Source organism: Mauremys mutica, chromosome 1 (genome assembly GCF_020497125.1).
Source record: "Mauremys mutica isolate MM-2020 ecotype Southern chromosome 1, ASM2049712v1, whole genome shotgun sequence".
NCBI lineage: Eukaryota > Metazoa > Chordata > Testudines > Geoemydidae > Mauremys > Mauremys mutica.
The window spans coordinates 3,241,424-3,260,621 of NC_059072.1; the positions used below are offsets into that span (position 1 = coordinate 3,241,424).

Consider the following 19,198-nt stretch of genomic DNA (forward strand, 5'->3'; position numbering starts at 1 on the left):
TGTTTTGCCTCTGCTGGGGTGATGATACCAAGCTGGGAGGGGTTGCAAGTGCTTTGGAGGATAGGATTATAATTCAAAATGATCTGGACAAACTGCAGAAATGGTCTGAAGTAAATAGGATGAAATTCAATAAGGACAAATGCAAAGTACTCCCCTTAGGAAGGAACAATCAGTTGCACACATACAGAATGGGAAATGACTGCCTAGGAAGGAGCACTGCCGAAAGGGAGCTGGAGTCAACAGTGTAACCTGTTGCAAAAAAAGTGAATATCATTCTGGGCTATATTAGCAGGTGTGTTGTAAGCAAGACACAAGCAGTAATTCTCCCGCTCTACTTCACACTGATACAGCCTCAACTGGAGTATTGTGTCTAGTTCTGGGTGCCACATTTCAGGGAAGATGTGGACAAATTGGAGAAAGTCCAGAGAAGAGTGACAAAAATGATTGAAGGTCTAGAAAACATGATCTATGAGGAGAGATTGAAAAAACAGTCTTTTTAGTCTGGAAAAGAGATGGCTGAGAGAGGACATGATAGCAGTTTTCAAGTACATAAAAGGTGTTACAAGGAGGAGGGAGAAAAATTGTTCTTCTTAACCTCTGAGGACAGGACAAGAAGCAATGGGGTTAAATTGCAGCAAGGGCTGTTTAGGTTGGACATTAGGAAAAACTTCCTAACTGTCAGGGTGCTAAGCACTGGAATAAATTGCCCAGGGAGGTTGTGGAATCTCCATCATTGGAGATTTTTAAGAGCAGGTTAGACAAACACCTGTCAGGGGTGGTCTGGATTAGGGGTTCTCAAACTTGGGGTCAGGACCCTTCAGGGGGTTGTGAGCTATGAGCCTCCACCCCAAACCCCACTTTGCCTTCAGCATTTATAATGGTGTTAAATATACAAAAAGGTGTTTTTAATTTCTAAGGGGGTCACCCTCAGAGGCTTGCCATATGAAAGGAGTCACCAGTACAAACGTTTGAGAACCACTGGTCTAGATAATAATTAGTCCTGCCATGAGTGCAGGGGGCTGGACAAGATGACCTATCGAGCTCCCTTCCAGTCCGATGATGCTTTGGAAAGGACTGTAGAATAAGAGAATGAATGGTGGTTTCTCTACTCCGTCCTTGTACATGATGGCAGGACTGACTTGATCATCCCAAGACCGTGCCTGAAAGATCACTGCTGTAGCCTAGAAAATCTAGAGGGATGGGGATTCTCCATCCATCTGTGGCAGCTTATTCCAGGGCTGTCGCTGAGCTTTTCCCAGTCACTGTTCTGTGAACAAGCCTTGGTCCTTGAAGCTTGGTGACTAGTACTCATGGCCCCTCAACACTGGGCCTGTGTGCCGGCCCTGCTAGTCAGCTGTGCATGCTCTAATCTGCAGTGGAACAAGGGCTGCTCTCAGAATCACAAGAACAAGCAGCCAGCGCTCACAGATCAGACAGAATCAAAGCTAAAATGCTTCCTGGCTCTGCAATGGTGCAAACCGCTCTGAGTTTGAATTGATCTAACCTCAGAAGTTTCAACTTACTGACTTGAAATGTTCATAACTTTAACACTCCGTAACTGATTTTCTTCAATCTTGGCTTATTTTGATTTAAAAAATGAAGTATGTCTGTCAGTGTGAACTGCAGCACACTGAGCAGGAGGGTGTGAGAGAAGTTTGTGTTATATAGGGTGTTAACAGACAGTTTGGTGTAACGAGGCCATGTGTTGAAACATAAGCAAAAGGGAGCAGCAGGGTTGAGTCTTCTGCCTTCAGTGCTGTCCCTGACTTCATAATCTTGTTGCTGGGTGAATGGCATCTTGTTACATGGACTTGCTGTGTAGAGTGAAGGGAGCTGCCAGTACTCAGCTATGTCTGAGAAGCAACGGGTTACCTGGAAGTGGGGAAAGCCCTGCCCTGCTGCTGGAAATGCTCTGTCCTAGATTTCATGCGTTTCCCTCTCAAATCTACATAATCCAGCTGTTCCCCCAATGTCCCTTTCCTGGGGTCAGCAGTGCGGCGAGGGCGTTTTGTACTGAGAATGTGGCAGCTGGTGAACAGACAGCTCTGAGCCTGAACCATTCCATGTAGCCACGTCGCTGCCCTGGAAGCCCTCTGGGGCTCCTCAGCCAGGCTGACGGAAGTGGCGAGGAGTTAGCACAGACTGCCACAAGGCAGAAGGTGGCTTTCAAACTTCAATACTTATCACAGTAGCTTCCCCCTTTCTGCGGTGTGGTGCTTTGCATCTCTCAAAGCACTGCCCAGAAGAGAAGGATTGGTCCATCTCCCACCGGGGGAAATCTGAGGCAGAGAGCCTGGGACCTGCCCAAATCTGCAAAGGGAGGTGGTATCAGAAGAGATCAGGTTCTTGGGTGTTCCTGGCTCCAGTCCTGCGCTCGGGCCAGTAAGTGACTCAGCGTCAGTCTCTGCCCTTCTCCCACTTGGAGAGCTGCAGCTGGGTGGGGCTTTGCACAGACATCCTTCACCCTACAGCGTTGGGAATGTTTTTATTGAAGGGTTTGTGTGTGTGTGTATGAAGTCATGTGCCAACGGTTGTTAAACATGGGCCTCATTAAACATGCAGTCTGTTCCTTTGCATTATCGTGTGAATTTCCTTCTGCATGTTCCTGGCCAACACGGCCAGACTTACCTTTCCTGTGTTTGCAGTGTCCGCTTGCTGACTAGCCTCTGTCCTGTCCTCAAAGGCTTCTCTCAGCTGCCCTCCTCTGACTGGGCTAATTTCAGTCATGTTCCGACTGATTCTACAGGCAACAAAGAGCTGTGCTGGAAAGAACTGGGCTGTGTTCGCTCATGCCCTGACAGCGCAGAGCCCCACACACCCCGCACACACTGTTCCTAGTCACAGCTATGGCCCCGCCCACGAGGAGCCAATGAAACCATCTCTGACGGCAGCATGGCATCCTGTGCCGCGGGGCCGGGAGCTGGCATGCCTGGCGCGGAGACTCCCTGCCTCACTCTAGGCCTTAGTTTCCCGCTGCTGCAGCTTGGAGATCGTGTTTGCCCACGTCGGGGAAGTGGTGACGGTGTTGTCACTCGCCGGAGCCACAAGAGCAGGGGCAGCTGAGTGGCACTGAAGCAATGGGTTAAATTCCGAGCGGTTGTGAGAGGTGATGTAAGACTTGCAGCCCCGCATTGGGCCGAGCGGCTGGGAGGTGCATGCTCAGGAGCCGGTGAAGGTGTGACTGAAAGGAAGCGGGGGAGGGGGCAGCTAGTGTTGAATTTTGCACCTTTTACACCCTCTTAGGGTTTTGGGTTCCTGTCTGGCCCCTCAGCTTGTGAGTTATGTCACCCCCGCCCCCTCCCTGGGTGATGTAGCGGGGATGTGGGTGGGAGTCCGGGGTGATGAGACATGCACACAGAGAGGTGACTTGTCCCCTCTTGCAATCCCTCTGGACTCAGCGGCTTGGGCCAGGTATCTAATCCCCACCTTGCTCCAGCCATGGTGGCTCCAGGGTGCTCTGGGAGGCTGCAGGGCATCAAGGGAAGGCTCCTCCCTCGGCCCCTTTGTGAGATAGTGGGAGGCTGGCTGGGCGAGTTGCTCCAGCCGCGCTCTCCAGGCTGTGTTCGGTGCCACCCCCTCCCCGGGACGGGTGTGGAACAAACCAAACAAGCAAAGGTTACAACAGCAGTTCAGTCAACAGCAGCCTGCGAGGGAGAAAGGCGCCTGGGTGCTGAGCACCACCACCGCCTGCAGGAGCTCAGCCCAGGAGGAGGAGCTGGGAGGCTTTTTGCTCTGGAATCAACAGAAAAGGCTACAGCCAGCAGCATGGACACGACGAGTGGAGGGAACAACGTGTCAGCGCTGTCCAACGACAAGGTACCAACCCACACGCAGGAACCAGGGCTGTAGAGACCCCAGCAAAATCACAGGGGCTCTGCAAAGGTGCCCTTCAGAGCCCGTGTCGCCACACTCACCAGCTCAGTGGAAGCCAGCAGGTCACCTCCCCATGCACTGAACAGTATGTCCAGCGTAGATGGGCTCAGGGGACACTCCTGGGTCCACACGAGAACTGACAGCCTGCAGGGAGGTGGAACTGATGTATTTCCCAGCTGCACAGTGCATGCTGTAGGACTCCCGCTCGTGCTGTGCGGAAGATGATTGTGTTTCTCTGGAACTGAGCTGCATTTCTCAGAGGCTGTAGCTTATGCTCTGTGCCTGTCAATCTAGCTCTTTCTTACCAGGATTCAGCCGTTCTATCCTCCGAATGAGTTGTAGGATGGCCTGTCTCTCTGGGGGCTTTAGTTGTCTCTGTCTGAGTCATTCAACCCCATCTCTCTCTTCATGGCTCATTTTCTCTCCATCTGTAACTGGGGAAGCTGTACTGTTTGGGGGGCTCACGGTGCCAGACACAGCGTTTCAGAGAGGCGATGTAGCCAGAAGCGGCTCTCAGGAACTCCCCGTTCCCAGGCTGCTGTGACCCACACGAGGCAGAGGGAAAGGAGTCTGTATGGCCCAGCAATGCTGGCAGGGGAGCATCCCATGGGCTGAGGCTAAAGCAGGGCTGCTCCTCACCTTACAGCAACCAGCCATGTCCCCTGTTAGCAGGGGAGGGGGGCTGCACCCCGGTCTGGGAATGAGGGGGAGCAAACTCCAGAGCAGGGGTTCTTGCTGGGCTCCCAGAGACACTGAAGGGAGAATCAAGCACCTTTTGCTCCTCTCTGTCTCTCACCCTGGCAAGCGCTTTGTGCTGTTCTCCTGAGCTCGCCTGGCAGAAGCCGGGGAAACCCCACCCAGGATACCGGTAGGACAGGGGACCGGAGCCAAATCACCCCCCCCCCACCTACTCCTCTTCAGGCGCACGCAGTGATTGCAGAGGGTAAAGACCTTCTCCAGCCAAGCTCCTGAGGCCAGGGCAGGATTGTTCCCTATTCTGGCCCTTTATCCTGCTTGGCTTGGATGTCCCTTTGCTGGGAGACCAGCACACCCCAGGATCATCAGACCAGTTTTCCCAGGCCTGCTGTTAATGGCAGAGCATCAGGCACCAATTCTGTCTAGTCCTACTCCTGCTGCTGTCCAAGGAGAGTCTGGGAGAAGTCGCCATTTTTCTCTGATAGCTCCTGGAGCTGGTTGAAAAATACCAGATGATGCCTTGTGTGAGATCCAGATTTAAAAAAACAACCCTATAAAAGCCTTGTTTTCTAAGCCCGTTTCAGTGTAAAACAAACCAAACCCCAAACCAAAACCAGTGACCTCTCCCCCACCCCAACCCGTCAGGGGTATTTTTAAGCCAAGAACTCAAGGCTTTACTGGGGGAAAAAAACTGGTTCTACACACCCAACCAGACTCGTTTTTTTAAATTCTGTCTGAAAACCCATTTTCCATCACCCCCCGTTAGCCAGCTCCCTGGCAGCATTGCAAGCCAGCCGGTGAGCGTCCTCGCCCGCAGCAACGCATGCCCCCGCATGGACTCTGCACCCAGCTTGTAACACGCACTGCTCCGTGCTTGCGATGCTAAACCAGGGTCTTTTCTGCCTATTTTCTAGTGTATCCCTGCTGCGAGTTAGAGCCCCTTCCTCCCCGCCTCCCTATCTCTGGCTGTTTACACTGCCGAGTGGAATGGAGCCTGCCCAGGGTTCAATGTCTTGCTCTGTTCCACTGACAAACAGCTGGCTCAGCTGGGGCAAGTTCCCTGCTGGTGGCCTGGCTGGGAGGGTCGAGGGGTCTCGGGCGGCCAAGCGCTGCTGCCAGGTGAAGCGCGGGGGGGGCAGAGCCTCGGCTTGCACTGGGGAGGAATTGAATCAAGGCCACGGGACACGTGATTAACCCGCTGTCATCTCCCTTTCTCCTTTTAGATCTTTGTGCTGACTCGCGTCTACCTGGCGGCCTTATCTCTGAGGTGGGTCCGCTTACCTGAGGCCTGTCCCAAGACCTGCTGGGGTCAGGATAGGCAGGGGCCACTGTGGATGCACTTTGCTCCTGGCCACTGGCCAAGCTCTTTCCCCTGGTAGCCCCCACGCTGGCTGCTGCCCCCCTTCTGTGGGAAGATAATGTAAGAGCTCAGTGTGACGAAGTGGGACTGTTCGTACTGGGGGCTGGGAGTGCTGGGTGCAGGCCTCCAAGTATCTAGCAAAGCAAAAGGCCGGTGCAACCGAATGCCTGACACTCTGTCTCCTAGCAACTGATGGCCTGGGCCCCTCCCCCGCAAAGGTGCAACTGCAGGTGTTGGAGACAAAGGGGTCAGGTGCACTCCTGGCCCAGGAAAGAAGCTGAGCAGAGAGGAGGGGCTGGAGGGGGTTGGGCAGACTGGAGCTGGCTGGGGGAGGAAGGGAAGCACAGACAGGGCTCTGGTTCCCCAATGGGGGCTGTGGGGCTCATGGGGCCCCAAGATGGACCTAACAGGGGGGATCCTGTTATCTGTGCCTGCAAGACCCTGTCCTGGACTGTGTTCCTGTCGCCTAAATAAACCTTCTGCTTTACTGGCTGGCTGAGAGTCCTGGTGAATCGCAGGAAGCCGGGGGTGCAGGGCCCTGACTCCCCCACACTCCGTGACACTGAGATATCTACGTCATCGAGGCCTCTGCTCATCCCTACACTAGGGACACATGCAGGCTGGAGCCAGGTTCTGGGGGTGCTCTCAGGTAGCCAGGCAGTGCCAGTGCAGGTCCCAAGCCATAGTGATACCTTTGGGGTCTGACCCTGCATGCTCCTGCATCCAGCTTGCAAGGTCATTTGGGATGCATTATCCCCAGCCCCAGGGTTTTCCCCCTCATCCTGTCCAGCCTTGTCCACAGCGGGAGGGGGCTGTGGAATCCACCTTTCCTTCTGGAGACCACCACGTCCCCTAACATCCCTGGAAGCCACCAATGGTCATCTCCACTGTGGAGGTAAGTGAGCAGCCTACGGCGGGGCTTGTGTCAAGGTTGCTGGTGCATGAATCCACCAGCAGGAGGCAGCAGTCCAGCGGGAAGCCATCCCCCTCAGTGCTTTTCCGTTGCCACATGCCAGCTCCTTTCCAGTCCCGACTGTCTCCTGGCTCTTCTCTCTGTGCAGTCTAGGAACCAACATGAGCCCCACTGCAGCAGCCCCCCGGGTGACCAGGATGGAGAGAGGTTGGGACATTACGGGCTGGGACGCAGGAGGGTTCTGGACTCTGATCCTGTTCCCAGCTCGGAAACCAGCTGCTGGTAACTCACACGAGCGCCTTGCACTTCAGATATCCCAGCTGGGAGACTGGGTGCAAAGTGGGGACCTCCCCGAGCCCCAGACCCGTGTCCGAGCCCAGGCTCAAGGAGAGGTTCAAGGGATGTTAGCTGTGCTGTGTGCAGACTAATCCATGGACACCATGCATGGCTGGCTGTGTGCGACGGAGCCTAACCATTGGCTGTATTTCCATTTCAGCCTTGTCGGCAGCAGCTCGGTCCTTGCTGTAGCCACCCTCAGGAGGAGGTGCTTCCACAGCCAGGTCTGTTGCAGACTCGAGATTCCCTGGATTTTTAGAGAAGTGGAGAGTGTGCGATCTCACGGGGCAGTTCATGCCCAAGGGGTTTTAATCCTGCCCCATAATAGTCCATCCTAATCCCGTGGCCAGTTCACTGTAGCCCTGGCCAACCCTGGAATACCCATTTCTTTGGATCTGTGTTTCCTGGTGTTTAGCTGGAGCAGCTGCGGGTCATGGGGAAAATCCCATAATCCATGGGGATTTCAGAGCCCCTGCTACCAGGCTGCGTGCGTTCCCCTGACACCAGGCGGGAGCTGGTCAGACGGCTCTCTGCGTGGGACTCAGTGAGGTGGCTGCTTCTAAGGGCAGTCTTGAGAGATCAGCGATGGCCCAGTCCGTTTGGGTTGGGGAAAGGAGGAGCGGGGCAACAGCTGCCCTAGGCCGGCCTGCCCCATGGCTTGGGCAGCCCAGCAAGAGCCTCGTTTGCTTTGAGTGCTCGTTGGTTGCTGGAATTACGGGCTGGCTGCAGCACCGAATCCATGGTGGCTCTCCTTGGCCTGTTCCCTCCCCCCTCCGGGCACAGGGGTAGCATGAGGAAGAGGGCACACGTGGGAGGAGATGGAGTGTTAGGCCAGGAGGGCAGAGGAGCTCTGGGCCACACACCATGCGGAGCAAAGGAGACTGATAGGTGCTGGGGAGGGAGGCAGGGGAAAAGGGGCTGCTCCCTGCTGGCAGCATCGTCCCCAACGAACCTTGTTGCCTTCCCCACAGCTGCGCCCCCTCTTCCTGCTCTCCCTGGCAGACTTCCTGGCTGCCTTGGTGCTGATCATCACGGCTGCCATCCAGCTGCTTCCAGCCCAGCTCTTCATCCTGGCTTACGAGTTCTGCCCCTACGGCCTGATGCTGGCCATGGTGAGCACCGGCGGGGGTGGGGGTGCGATTGCACGAGGGTCGACGTGCGGGCCGGGGCTGGTGATGATTGTGCCCTGCTCAAAAGTGGCTGCTGCTGCTGCTGTTTCTCTGGAAGCCGCGTCCCCTGGTAGAGCTGCAGATTGTAACCGTTAGCGCGGTGGGTGTGTCAGGCTGCCCCTGCACGCGGTGTGCCGAGCTGGGCCCTCTACTCTGGGAATGTTAGAGCCCTCACAGGCCCCACCAGCGGGGGCCAGGATTGTGCCAGGATGGAGATTCAACCCCTGCCCTGGGGAGACGGTGCCACACCTCAGCCCTTCAGCCGCCCCAGGTGCAGCGCTCGCCCCAGCACCCCAGGGCGATGCGGCTCTGCTCCCTCCCTAGGCTTTGTGGCTCCAGAGCCCCCCCGGTGATGCCAGTGGAAGTGGGGTTTCCTTCCGCCTCTGTTGACAACACTGGCCTGGGGTGCCTGAACCAGAACCTGCCCTGGGCCTCCTGCCCTGGGCCTCCAGCCCTTACCCGCCCCACGCTGCCCCAGCCGCTTTCTCCTGCTACTTTACCCTCAGCCCCTCCTGTGCGGCGTGTCCTGCCTTCCCCGGCAGCCAGCCCCTTGCTCGCTGTCTCCTGCTCCACCTGCCTGCAGGGCCTCTGGGTTTGAGTGCCACTCAGCAATTCATAGAGCCCTGGCGTGCCAGCCACAGGAGCCCCCTGGGATGCAGAACCACCCTAAATGCCTTCACGGGCCGGCCCCAGTAACGGCGACTGCTGGGGCCTGCTCTCAAGGGGGCCGGCCTGCTCTGCTAGCTCTGGGTTGAAGGTCTTCCAGACAGTTTTGACTCCACGTGACCATGTCTTTTCCAAGCCCGTTTGAGCCAATGGCTCAACTGAGATTTCAGGAGACACGGTCGCATGTGGGTTACTGCAGTCCAGAGATGGGACACCTGCTGCCCTTTGCACTGGGGTGGTAGCCACTGGCTCCCGTAGCTCTGGGGGAAGAACCCTGTTTTGGAGCCGGTTGTGAGTGCTAAGCCTGAGCCCACATGGATCCTCTTAGCTAACCTGTGGGGTGGGGGACGTGTCTCGGGGACGTGGTCATGTGTCATTAGAGGAGCCGGGGACCACTGCGTGGCTGAGCCTGTTGGCTACCGCAGGACTGTTCTGTGCCACGGCCTGCCCCGATCCAGCTCCGCTACCGGGAGTGTGTGGAATCCGCTCGTCAGCGCGTCACGTGGCCGCGCTGGTGGGAATCTGTTTCGGGCCCCGCTACGGAGCCTGGCTGGTGAGGTCGGGCTGCAGCAACTCATGTGCTCAGCTCCGGATGGTCCTGGTTCGAACCCGTGTGTGTCAGACAAGATGGCCGCCATCAGGCCCTGCTGTGCAGCATGGCTGGAAAGCCACGAGGGAGGCCCCAGTAAGGGGCCTGAGCCTTTGCGGGGATGGATATGGGCGGGGGGGTGAGATTCGTGCCCAGGTGCTGGTTCCTTTCCCCTCCCCCGACATGCTGGAGCCGTGGCGGTGTCGTTACCAGACTGGACCATGCTTGTAGGGATATTAAAGAAGGTTTATATTAAACATGGTTTATATGAGAAATGATTTATTGATTTATTGTTAATTAATACTTTATAACTTAAGGTTTATGTTAGAAGTAAATTTGTGATTCCCAACATTTAGCTTCTAACCTGCAAGCCACCAGCTGTGTCTGTGTAAAGCCTGCTCAAAGAAATACTTTGTATAAAACTTGTTAAACATTATCTCTAAGTAAGCCAAAACAGTAGCTGTTATAGTGTATAGATAGAGACCCCCACCCTCTGTAAGTTTTCATCTCACTTTATCTTTGCTTGTTAAAAGACAGGGAGTCTCACATAAATTGGTAACACCCCAAAAGGTAAAGAGACAGTGAAATAGATGTGATTAAGATAGAGAATGTATGTGAATGCATGCCTAGTTTAAACAATGAATGAATGGTTAGGGAGTCACCAGCCTGAAGAATTCAGTGTCGACTGAAGAAGGTGTCAAGTGGGATCAACCAGATGACCCCCGGAGGGCAAACTGGAATCCACCCACCACACCTCAAAGGAAGGAAAAACAAAACATCTAATAACATGGAGCCAGCCATCTGCTGATTGATTTAGCAACAGCAGAATGAAGCAACTCCTATGAACTAACATAGGGAAATATCCCTATAAAACTGGACTCTAAAGAATAAGGACTTTGAGTCTATGGTTCTGCTGCCAGCCTCCAAGAGCATCAGATGCATCTGACACAGACTCGGCTCCATCCTCATGACCAAGATACCTGGCCAGTAACTTGGCATGAGCAACATCTAGGCTGGTAACTATAACATCTATACAGAACCTGAATGAATGATTGTGTGGATGAATATATGTGTGTGTGTGTATAAGGAATAAGTAGTAATGGAAACAAGTAGGAAAACATTGTCTTTTGTTTTGTTATGGTATTTACAATAAATGTGGCATCTTTGCCTTATCCCTCTTAATAAGATCCTGCTGGTTTTTATTATATTGGTACAACATGCTCACATCCCCTGGGGTTACTGGGAGCAGCGCTGACACCAGGCCCCTAGGCATGGGGGAGGCAGGAAAGGCTAGTGGGAATGGGGCTCCAGCGGGGCTCCTGGCTTGCCCTAGAAGCCTGCAGGTGGGATTGTTGCTAGGTGTGACCCTCAGTTTCTCTCTTGCTCAGATGTTCTACGCCATCTCCTTCCTGATGGTCATTGTCTACGCGTACGAGGTGAACCGCACCATCCGTGGCTGGAGAGTGACGCACGAGCCAGCTCCGCAGGTAGGGGCTGACCAGGCCTTCCTTCCCCATCCTGCTGTAATGCCTGAGGCCGCCCTTCCCTCCCACCGGGCACAGCCAGGCCAGGGGCCGGATGGAGCTGCTGGTGGCAGCTCCTCAGAAGACCAGACACACACCACAGGGGGACCAGAGAGACAAACGGGAGGAAGTTACGCCACATGCCTCCGGGCAGGGACAGCCCATGCCGTGAGCGTCCCTCAGACCTGCCAGCCCCTGGCCCTGGCCTGAGACTGGGGGGTGGTGCTGTGGTCACCCACCCACCCCTTGGTAGGGGAGGAAAGGGAGCAGGATGGGCCAGAAGCTCCTAGCCAGGTTGCTCAGCAGCGAGTAGGTCTCAGTGTTCTCGCTGGCAGCGGGTTACCTTGGTGCCCTGGCTAGTAGTGGGTGTTGTGTCAATGGGACGCGAACAGCGGCAAGCGGGTGCCTGGGGCAGCCTGTTCCCTATTCTACCATGTGTGTATTGTGATGTGATGCCCATGTCCCCGGGCACAGCACTCGGCCCCCCAGCTCGCCCTCTGGGGGCCCCTGGGGGCCCGGGCTGCTCTGAGAATGGCCAGCCTGAGTGAGGGGCTCAGAGACGCACCCACGCCAGTGCAGAGCAGCAGCTTTCGGGACCCCAGGTGGTCCCCTCCTACGTGGTTTTAATGCCACTGTTCAGGGCTGCACGTTCCTGCCAGTCTCACGGGACAATGGGCCCCGTCCCTGGACCCGGCTCAGCGCTAAACGCTCGAGTTTCAGCATCCAGGCCCCGTCTCTAGCCCTGGGGCGAGGCTGCGGCCCTTTCTGACCCAGCTGTTCTCCGCTGCAGGAGAGAAGCAGGTGCATGGAGAGGGCGCAGCACTGCCTGCCCTACGTCCTGGCCTGGTAGGTGCTGCCCCGCTGGGCTTCTTTGACATGTGGGTTTGGACTGGTACAAAGCTGCTCGCCCCAGGCCCCCCCGTCACTGCCCCTCAGGCCTGCGAGCAGTGAGAAATGCGGTGCAGCCGCAGAGCCTGCGGGACCCCTGGCCAGCATCACCTGCTTCGGGGAAGCCGCAGGCTGTCCTGGCTCGCAGCTCCAGGCGAGGGCGTCCTGCATTCCCCTCCTGGCTCCGCCACGGCTGTGCAGCCTGGCCTGGGGGAAGTGACCAGCATAACACAGCCCCAGTCTGACTAGTGACTGCAGCTCCCTGGGCCTCGGGGTCCCCATCTCTAATGCAGGGGCAGAGGTGCTGCCCTGGGAGCCCCAGCTGGGGTGTGCTGTCGCCTTTGCAACCTGGGGCCAGGCCCAGCCTTCCCAGTGCACGGGGCGACTCCCCGCCGCGTGCCCAGGCTCTCACGCTCTTCCTTTCCCCTCCCCGTCTGTCTCTGCCAAGGCTGCTCCCCGCCCTCACCTTCCTGGGCCAGCTGCTGTTCAGAGGCACGTCGGTGAGAGACATCGCTCCCACCTCCCTCAAACCCGTCATGCCCCATACGGCCAACCGCTCCCGAGGGGCCGACAGCCTGTACTGCTCCAGGTAGCGCTTCGGTCCCTTCGCAGCAGCAGCCTGAGCCTCCCCCAGGAAGGCCCCACGGAGCCTTCGGCTGCCTCTTGTTCCGCACTAGACAGTGCGCTCTGGGGCCGGGCCCGTTACTCCCGGGTCTGTGCAGAAGTGAGCAGGCCCAGTCCATAACGATCCTGAGCCAAGGGTTGTGACACTAGCTCCGAGTCCTGCCCCTGCAGGTCTCCCTGAGTCCCATCCCGCACCCAGGTGGGGTGGCGCCCAGCAGCAGGGCTCAGGGCAGGATGCCCAACTCCCCTGGCACTGCAGAACCGCAGCTGCAGAGACAGCTGGATCCTTAAGCTGCTCCAGCCATGCCCGCTGCTGAAGAGCTGCTCAGCTGCTGGAGCCTGTCACTGAACTCAGCCAGCATCAGCGCGTGCCCTGGAGAGAGGTGCCCTGAACAAGGCCCTGCGCTCTGGGGCACGGCGCTGGTCCATGGCCTTGGCAGGCAGACTACACTGCCGGGATGGGAGCTCCCCCTTCCCGAGGGGAACATGCTGAGATAGTGCTGGGAGCCAGCGCCACTTACACAGCACTGTGCTTTCAGCTGCCTGATCCTCATCCACCGCTCCCAGGACGTCTGCTATAAGGTGAGAGCTCCCCGGCCTCTGCTTCCTCCCCCTCCCTTTTCTTGAGCAGCACCCAGGTGCCAGAAAGCCTCAGCCTGCCTCAAAAGCTCTCCCAGGCAGCAGCTGTCCTCCAATCTCCATTGCTCGTGGCTGTTACCCTCCTGCGGGAGCTGGGGGGGGACTGTCCTTACTGGGTAACCAGTACACATTGCTTCTCCTCCCGTCCGCCCCACCATTCTACCCATGGGGCAGCTCTCCCGACCCCTGCTGCCACCTGGGACTAAAGGTAAAATGGAGCTGAGAGGCAGCTGAGCAATGGCTGGGGATCAGGGTGCATGACAGGCAAAGGGCAGATGGAGGATGGAAGGCTAATGCCCCAGCAGGGTTCTCTGTTAAGAACTGAAACTTCGGCTGGGCTGCACCTCTGGGCTCAGCTGGCGCCCAGCTGTGTGTTTGTTCTGTAAAGTGCCTGGCATGGCCTGGGACTAACAAATACTAACGTCACGTAGACCCGGAGCAGTGCAGGTCTGAGTACCCACCATTCGCTGCCACAAGCAGTAAAACAAGGTGCCCGGGTGGGGGAAGAGCTGCTGGCAGGGGAGGGGGCAGCATAAAGCCCCAAGCAGCCGCCTCACCGCGCTTTTCCTGTGTCTCCCAGTACGTGGGCGGGAAGGACACCGGCCTGGAGATGAAAATCCTCTTCTTCATGTACCTGCTGCTGGTGCTCAGCTGCAGCACGGTGAGCACGAGTTTGTCGTATCCTGGAGTCTCAGCAAGTGGCTTGGGGCACAGAGCGAGTGTGCGTGCGCCTGTTGAGTGGCGCGGGGGGGAGAGCGAGTGTGCGTGCGCCTGTTGAGCGGCGCGGGGGGGAGAGCGAGTGTGCGTGCGCCTGTTGAGCGGCGCGGGGGGAGAGCGAGTGTGCGTGCGCCTGCTGAGCGGCGCGGGGGGGAGAGCGAGTGTGCGTGCGCCTGTTGAGCAGCGCGGGGGGGAGAGCGAGTGTGCGTGCGCGTTGAGCGGCGCGGAGAGCGAGTGTGCGTGCGCCTGTTGAGCGGCGCGGAGAGCGAGTGTGCGTGTGCCTGTTGAGCGGCGCGGGGGGGAGAGCGAGTGTGCGTGCGCCTGTTGAGCGGCGCGGAGAGCGAGTGTGCGTGTGCCTGTTGAGCGGCGCGGGGGGGAGAGCGAGTGTGCGTGTGCCTGTTGAGCGGCGCGGAGAGCGAGTGTGCGTGCGCCTGTTGAGCGGCGTGGAGAGCGAGTGTGCGTGCGCCTGTTGAGCAGCGCGGAGAGCGAGTGTGCGTGCGCCTGTTGAATGGCACGGGGTGGAGAGTGAGTGTGCGTGCACCTGTTGAACGGCGCGGGGGGGAGAGTGTGCGTGCGCCTGTTGAATGACACGGGGGTGGAGAGTGAGTGTGCGTGCACCAGTTTAACGGCGCTGTCTCTGTCAGTTCCTCTACTGCAGGGTGAAGCGCTGGTGCAGGAGGAACAATGAGGTGCGGTTGCTGAACATGGAGAATGACGGCTTCGCCAGCAGGAACATCCAGAGCGTGTGCAAAATTTCTCGCTGCTTCCAGCTGGTTTTCCTGATCTGTTGGACACCAGGTGAGTTGCTCCTACTAGATCAAGACTGATGACTGGTCCCCTCTTCTGTGTGCACCATGATCCCTTCACAGTGCAATCAAGTGCAAACGTGCAGCCTCCCCCACCACCCCCGGCCAACATTTGGTCCCACTTTTCTCCACTCCCCCGTGAGATCCTTGTGCCGAGAATGATGTGTGTGTTCAGGGAGAGGCTGAGGAGCAGGAGGCTACAGCAACAGTACTGGCAGCAATCCTGGGTCTGGCTGAGGAGAAGTGGAAGGGTCTGGCCTCAGTGCCTGAGGAGATGTTAGAATATCAGGGTTGGAAGGGACCTCAGGAGGTATCTAGTCCAACCCCCTGCTCAAAGCAGGACCAATGTTCTGTGCTTTAAGCATCAGGTTTGAAGTCTCTGGCTTCCCTAGAAACACAGAACTCCGATTCCTTCTGGGTTGGCTCGGCTCCTCCTCCCCTGCTAGACCAGCTGAATCCCTCATTTCAGCAGGTGCGGCTCTTTCAGACGAGCCCTTAATCTTTTGTGCAGGTGCCCAGGAGCAGGACAGGCCAATGTTTCCTCTCCCCGCTGCAGGCTGCCTGGCTTCCACTTGGAAGGGGCTGCACATTCGCAGTGAAGCTGCGTGTGTACAGAAGCACTGGTAAATCACGTGGGGACCCACCCTCAGGGGAAAGGTGCTGGCCAAACATCCGCTGAGGCTTAGGGCCTGGCCAGCAGGGGCAAAGGCAGCAGCACTCTGAGGGCTGCGTGTTAAAGGCAGGTGCAGAAGTAAACGGCAAGAGAGATGAGCAGGATAAAACCATGACTGCACCTTCCTTTGTTTCTGTCCACAGCTTTCCTGCTCAGCCTCCTCTCCTTCACCAGCATCGAGCCCACCTCCATCTTTGCACTGCATGTTGCCATGGTAAGGAAGTCTCGTCAGCCTGACAGGCAGGTGCTGCCGCAGATTGTGAGCTTGTTAGGGGAAGGACTGTCTTTGGATGAGTTTTGCACAGTGCCCAGCACGATGGGGCCCTGACTGGGGACCTGTATATGCTACCACCAGACAAGTACTGGGAGTGCAGAATGGTCAGTGGCCAGTCTAAAGGGAGGGAAGTGAAACAGCATGCAGACAGCAGGGCTTGCTTCTGTTACAGCTCCGCGGTGCCTGTGCATCCGCTTCCGCTGTGTGCCTGTAGCACTCAGGTGCTGACAGGGCAGGTTCTTCTCTGCTAGTGTAACCCACACCCCTCCTGGGTGTGGGGTTCTGTCCCATCTCGTGGCCCAAAGACCACTTAGCGAGAGAGAAAATGAGTCTGCTCTACAGACCGGGGTCTGTCAGTGTATGCTAGGCAATGCGGGTGCATGGGTGGAGGGGGCAGGCACTGGTCCATGCACACGGCACAGTGGCCCCTGCACAGTGAAATGAAATAAACCATCTCCAAGGGCCGGACAAGTTCTGCTGGGGCTGCCAAAATGTAAATAAATGGCCCTGTGAAATACAGACCACCGGCTTGAGGGGAGCGATTCCATGGTCCGGCCCGGCTCAGCTCAGCACCTTTGCTCTTTCCTGCTGCCTCTCCTGGCTGTTGATGCAAAGTCTTTTGCTAACCCTGCCAGTGGGAGGCCGTGTCAGTCTTGCTTTCCTTGGAATCCTGGCTGTGGCAGGAGGAAGCTCCTCTGTTTCCATCACCCCTTTGTCAGTTGGTTACGCAGTCATCTAACTTTCCACTTTCTGTCATGGACTCTGTGTTGGGAGAGGAGCTGCCCGCCTCTCCCCGGACATGGAGGCCTGCAGAGCAGAGGGCAATGGCCCTGCAGCGCAGAAATGGCACAGTGGCAGGAGGAGTTGATAAAGGTGCTGCTCTCCCTCTCTTGCAGGCCCTGACCATGTCCCTCCAAGGGCTCCTGCACAGTTTGGTCTATGGCTGGCTGCGGCAGAACTTCCGCCAGGAGGCTCTGGGGGAGACGCTCCCCTTGAGATACTACCCCGGCCTCAAAGCCTTCTACGATGAGTCGTTTGGGGTTGAGTGCTAGGAGAGTGCCTGCATCGTTCTCTGCTGATGGGCACTACACAGCTTCTCTCCCCACTGGGGGCTGATCCCCCTGGACACTGCACCAGGCAACAGTTAGGTACTAAGGAATCAGCCCTGTACTGACTTTGTGGTGCAGCCTTCCTGGAAAACAGGGACCTGCACTGATTTCACCACCCTCCTGGATTTTGAGAAATAACTTTGCAAACACAGAGTTATAGCCACACCTGCTCCTGGAAGCAAGCTGGCTGGAGAGGCTGCTCCTTAATCAAAGTAGCAAAATCATTAGCAACTGTCGTGTGACCAACTGTGGTTTGCTTAAGGAGTGTTAAAGGCCCAGAGCTGATGCTGGCTGCAAGGGAGAAGAGGCCAAGATCTCACTCAAATTCCCTCCCCCATACACTACTGTCCTTCCCTCATCTCTAAAGTAGCTTCTGCAAAAGGCTGGGAGTGGCAGCCTCCCCTCACCTCCCCAGTGGGGCTGCTCCAGGCTTCCGTGAGAGGGACGGGAGCTTGAAGGAACGATGGCTATCACTACGACAAGGCCACAGCATTTAGAGGAGAAGCTCTGTGGAGCAATTCTCTTGCACAATTGATTGATTCCATTATCGGTGGGGCCTAGAGCCCCAGTCATGGAGCAGGCCCCTGTCTGTGCCAGGCGCTGTACCCAGCTCTGAGTGCGTTCGTGGCCTGGGAACTCACAGGGTCTCTTTCCAGCCCATAAATTCAAACAACATGGACAGAGATAACTGGGGTGCAGAGAGCTCCCATGAGGGATGTGGGCATCCCCCCACTACTGGCAATGGAATCTTGTGGCTGGCCAGAGGAGGCAGGAGAGCTTGCTTGGCCCTCAATTGCCATCTTTACCCACTTGAGAATAAAAAACCTTAACCCTTTCTTCCCAAGCTGGCTTCACCTGCATTCCCTCCCCCAGCTCCGCGACGTGCAAGGTGGCAGGGCACCTCGCAGGGCTCAAAGGCGGATGCTTAGCTGCTCCTCATCCTTCCTGCCCCTGGGTGAAACAAAACCCAACCCCGGAGCGGCTCACCTCCTTTTCTGCCGGGGATGAAGGGGTTCTTGGCTAATGCCCCAGAATGAATACAGCTGACAGCCCTAGAAGCTCTCCTGCTCCCTCCTGTGCGCACTCAGGCTTGCGCCTTGTCAGTGTTAACCCCCCTCGCCCCCGGCTAGTTAAAAGCCAGACCAACCCTGTCTCATGTCTGGCCCTGGTGGTGGTGGCTCCCAAGGGCTGAAATTGCACCTCACTGAACAGCAGCTGCTGGTTCGTACGGGCAGAGGAAGACACCAGCCCTGCCTGTCCACAGGGCCGGTGCTGGAGCAGCGGTGACCTCTCTGAACTCTCCAGCCACATCTGGCTTTGAATGAGTCAGGCCTGACCCACATAGCAAACCAGCCCCATTGTGCCCAAATATTTATCCAGGTGCTGTAAGGCCACCTTTCCATTCATTGCCACCCAAACCCCTAGGAGCTGCATAGCAGACGAGTTTACTCCTGGGGGAATTCGGCACCACTGCGCATGTGCAGAATGTGTCTCCTGGCCCGTCCCGTTCCCGTCCCCCCGATTTCTTTGCTTCCCCTCAGAAAAATCTGACTTTCTGATGGGGCAGCAAAGGGAAGCCGCGAGCGGTCATGTGACCCTCCCCAGCAGTACGTTGTGGATGCCCAGGGCAGCCAGCAGAGAGGTAAATCACTGTGGGGCGGGGGAGGGGGGGGACTGGGGAAGACCTGGCTAGTGGCTCCTACCCTGTGCCAGGCTCAGCTGCTAGTCCCGGCTGGGTTGGGGGGGACAGGACTTCCTCTTCCCCTGCACAGCATCCAGGGCCAGGTCAGACCCACCCCCAAATTTCTCCCCCGGCTTCAGGGGGAGGGATTCCTGTACAGGGAGCTGCTCCCCTATCTACCCAGTGCCTGTGCAGCCCCCACCCACCCCCACAGAACACCCCTGATGAGCCCCACTCCACCTGCACGTGGCTCACCATCCCACTGAGCCCCACTCCCCCGCTGTGCCCCACCCACCTTCACCCCCCATGCAGAGTCTCAGTACCACTGCACACAGAAGTCCCCCAACAAGCCCCTGTGCCTCCAGACCCCCCCACCTAGACAGGCCCCCCCCAGAACCCTCTGAACCCACAGCTGGTCCCACCTGCCTGCCCACACCTGGCATGGAGGGGCAGGGCCCTGGGGTGTTTCTGGGGCAGGCCTGGTCCTTGTGCTGTCAGGGTTGGGTGCAGCCTCACCGCTGAGTCTGGGTCCCGGGGGAGGGGGAGCTGCACGGTAATCTCCCATCTCCGTGCAGCCAGTGGCCTGCGCGCCCCACTGCCAGGGTGGAGCCTCCCCATTTATTTGACCAGTACACTCTGCAGAATGTTAAAATACTGTGCGC

General features: G+C 57.3%; 1 protein-coding gene across 3 annotated transcripts; it reads left to right on the forward strand.

The window, feature by feature from the left end:
* Window positions 1-1,739: 1,739 nt before the first annotated feature.
* Window positions 1,740-17,690, forward strand: LOC123375920 (transmembrane protein 116-like). Of its 3 annotated transcripts, XM_045027349.1 has the most exons (13): window positions 1,740-3,816; window positions 5,793-5,836; window positions 7,339-7,402; window positions 8,150-8,290; window positions 10,991-11,089; window positions 11,916-11,971; window positions 12,462-12,602; window positions 13,177-13,219; window positions 13,857-13,937; window positions 14,638-14,791; window positions 15,311-15,422; window positions 15,616-15,686; window positions 16,643-17,690. In XM_045027349.1, exons 1-13 carry the CDS (start codon window positions 3,439-3,441, stop codon window positions 16,774-16,776), a joined length of 1,518 nt encoding a protein of 505 aa, XP_044883284.1. In that variant the 5' UTR covers window positions 1,740-3,438; the 3' UTR covers window positions 16,777-17,690. The 3 variants fall into 3 exon arrangements, with proteins under 3 accessions (XP_044883284.1, XP_044883291.1, XP_044883297.1); XM_045027356.1 differs by lacking the exon at window positions 15,311-15,422; XM_045027362.1 differs by lacking the exon at window positions 12,462-12,602.
* The last annotated feature ends 1,508 nt before the right edge of the window (window positions 17,691-19,198 follow it).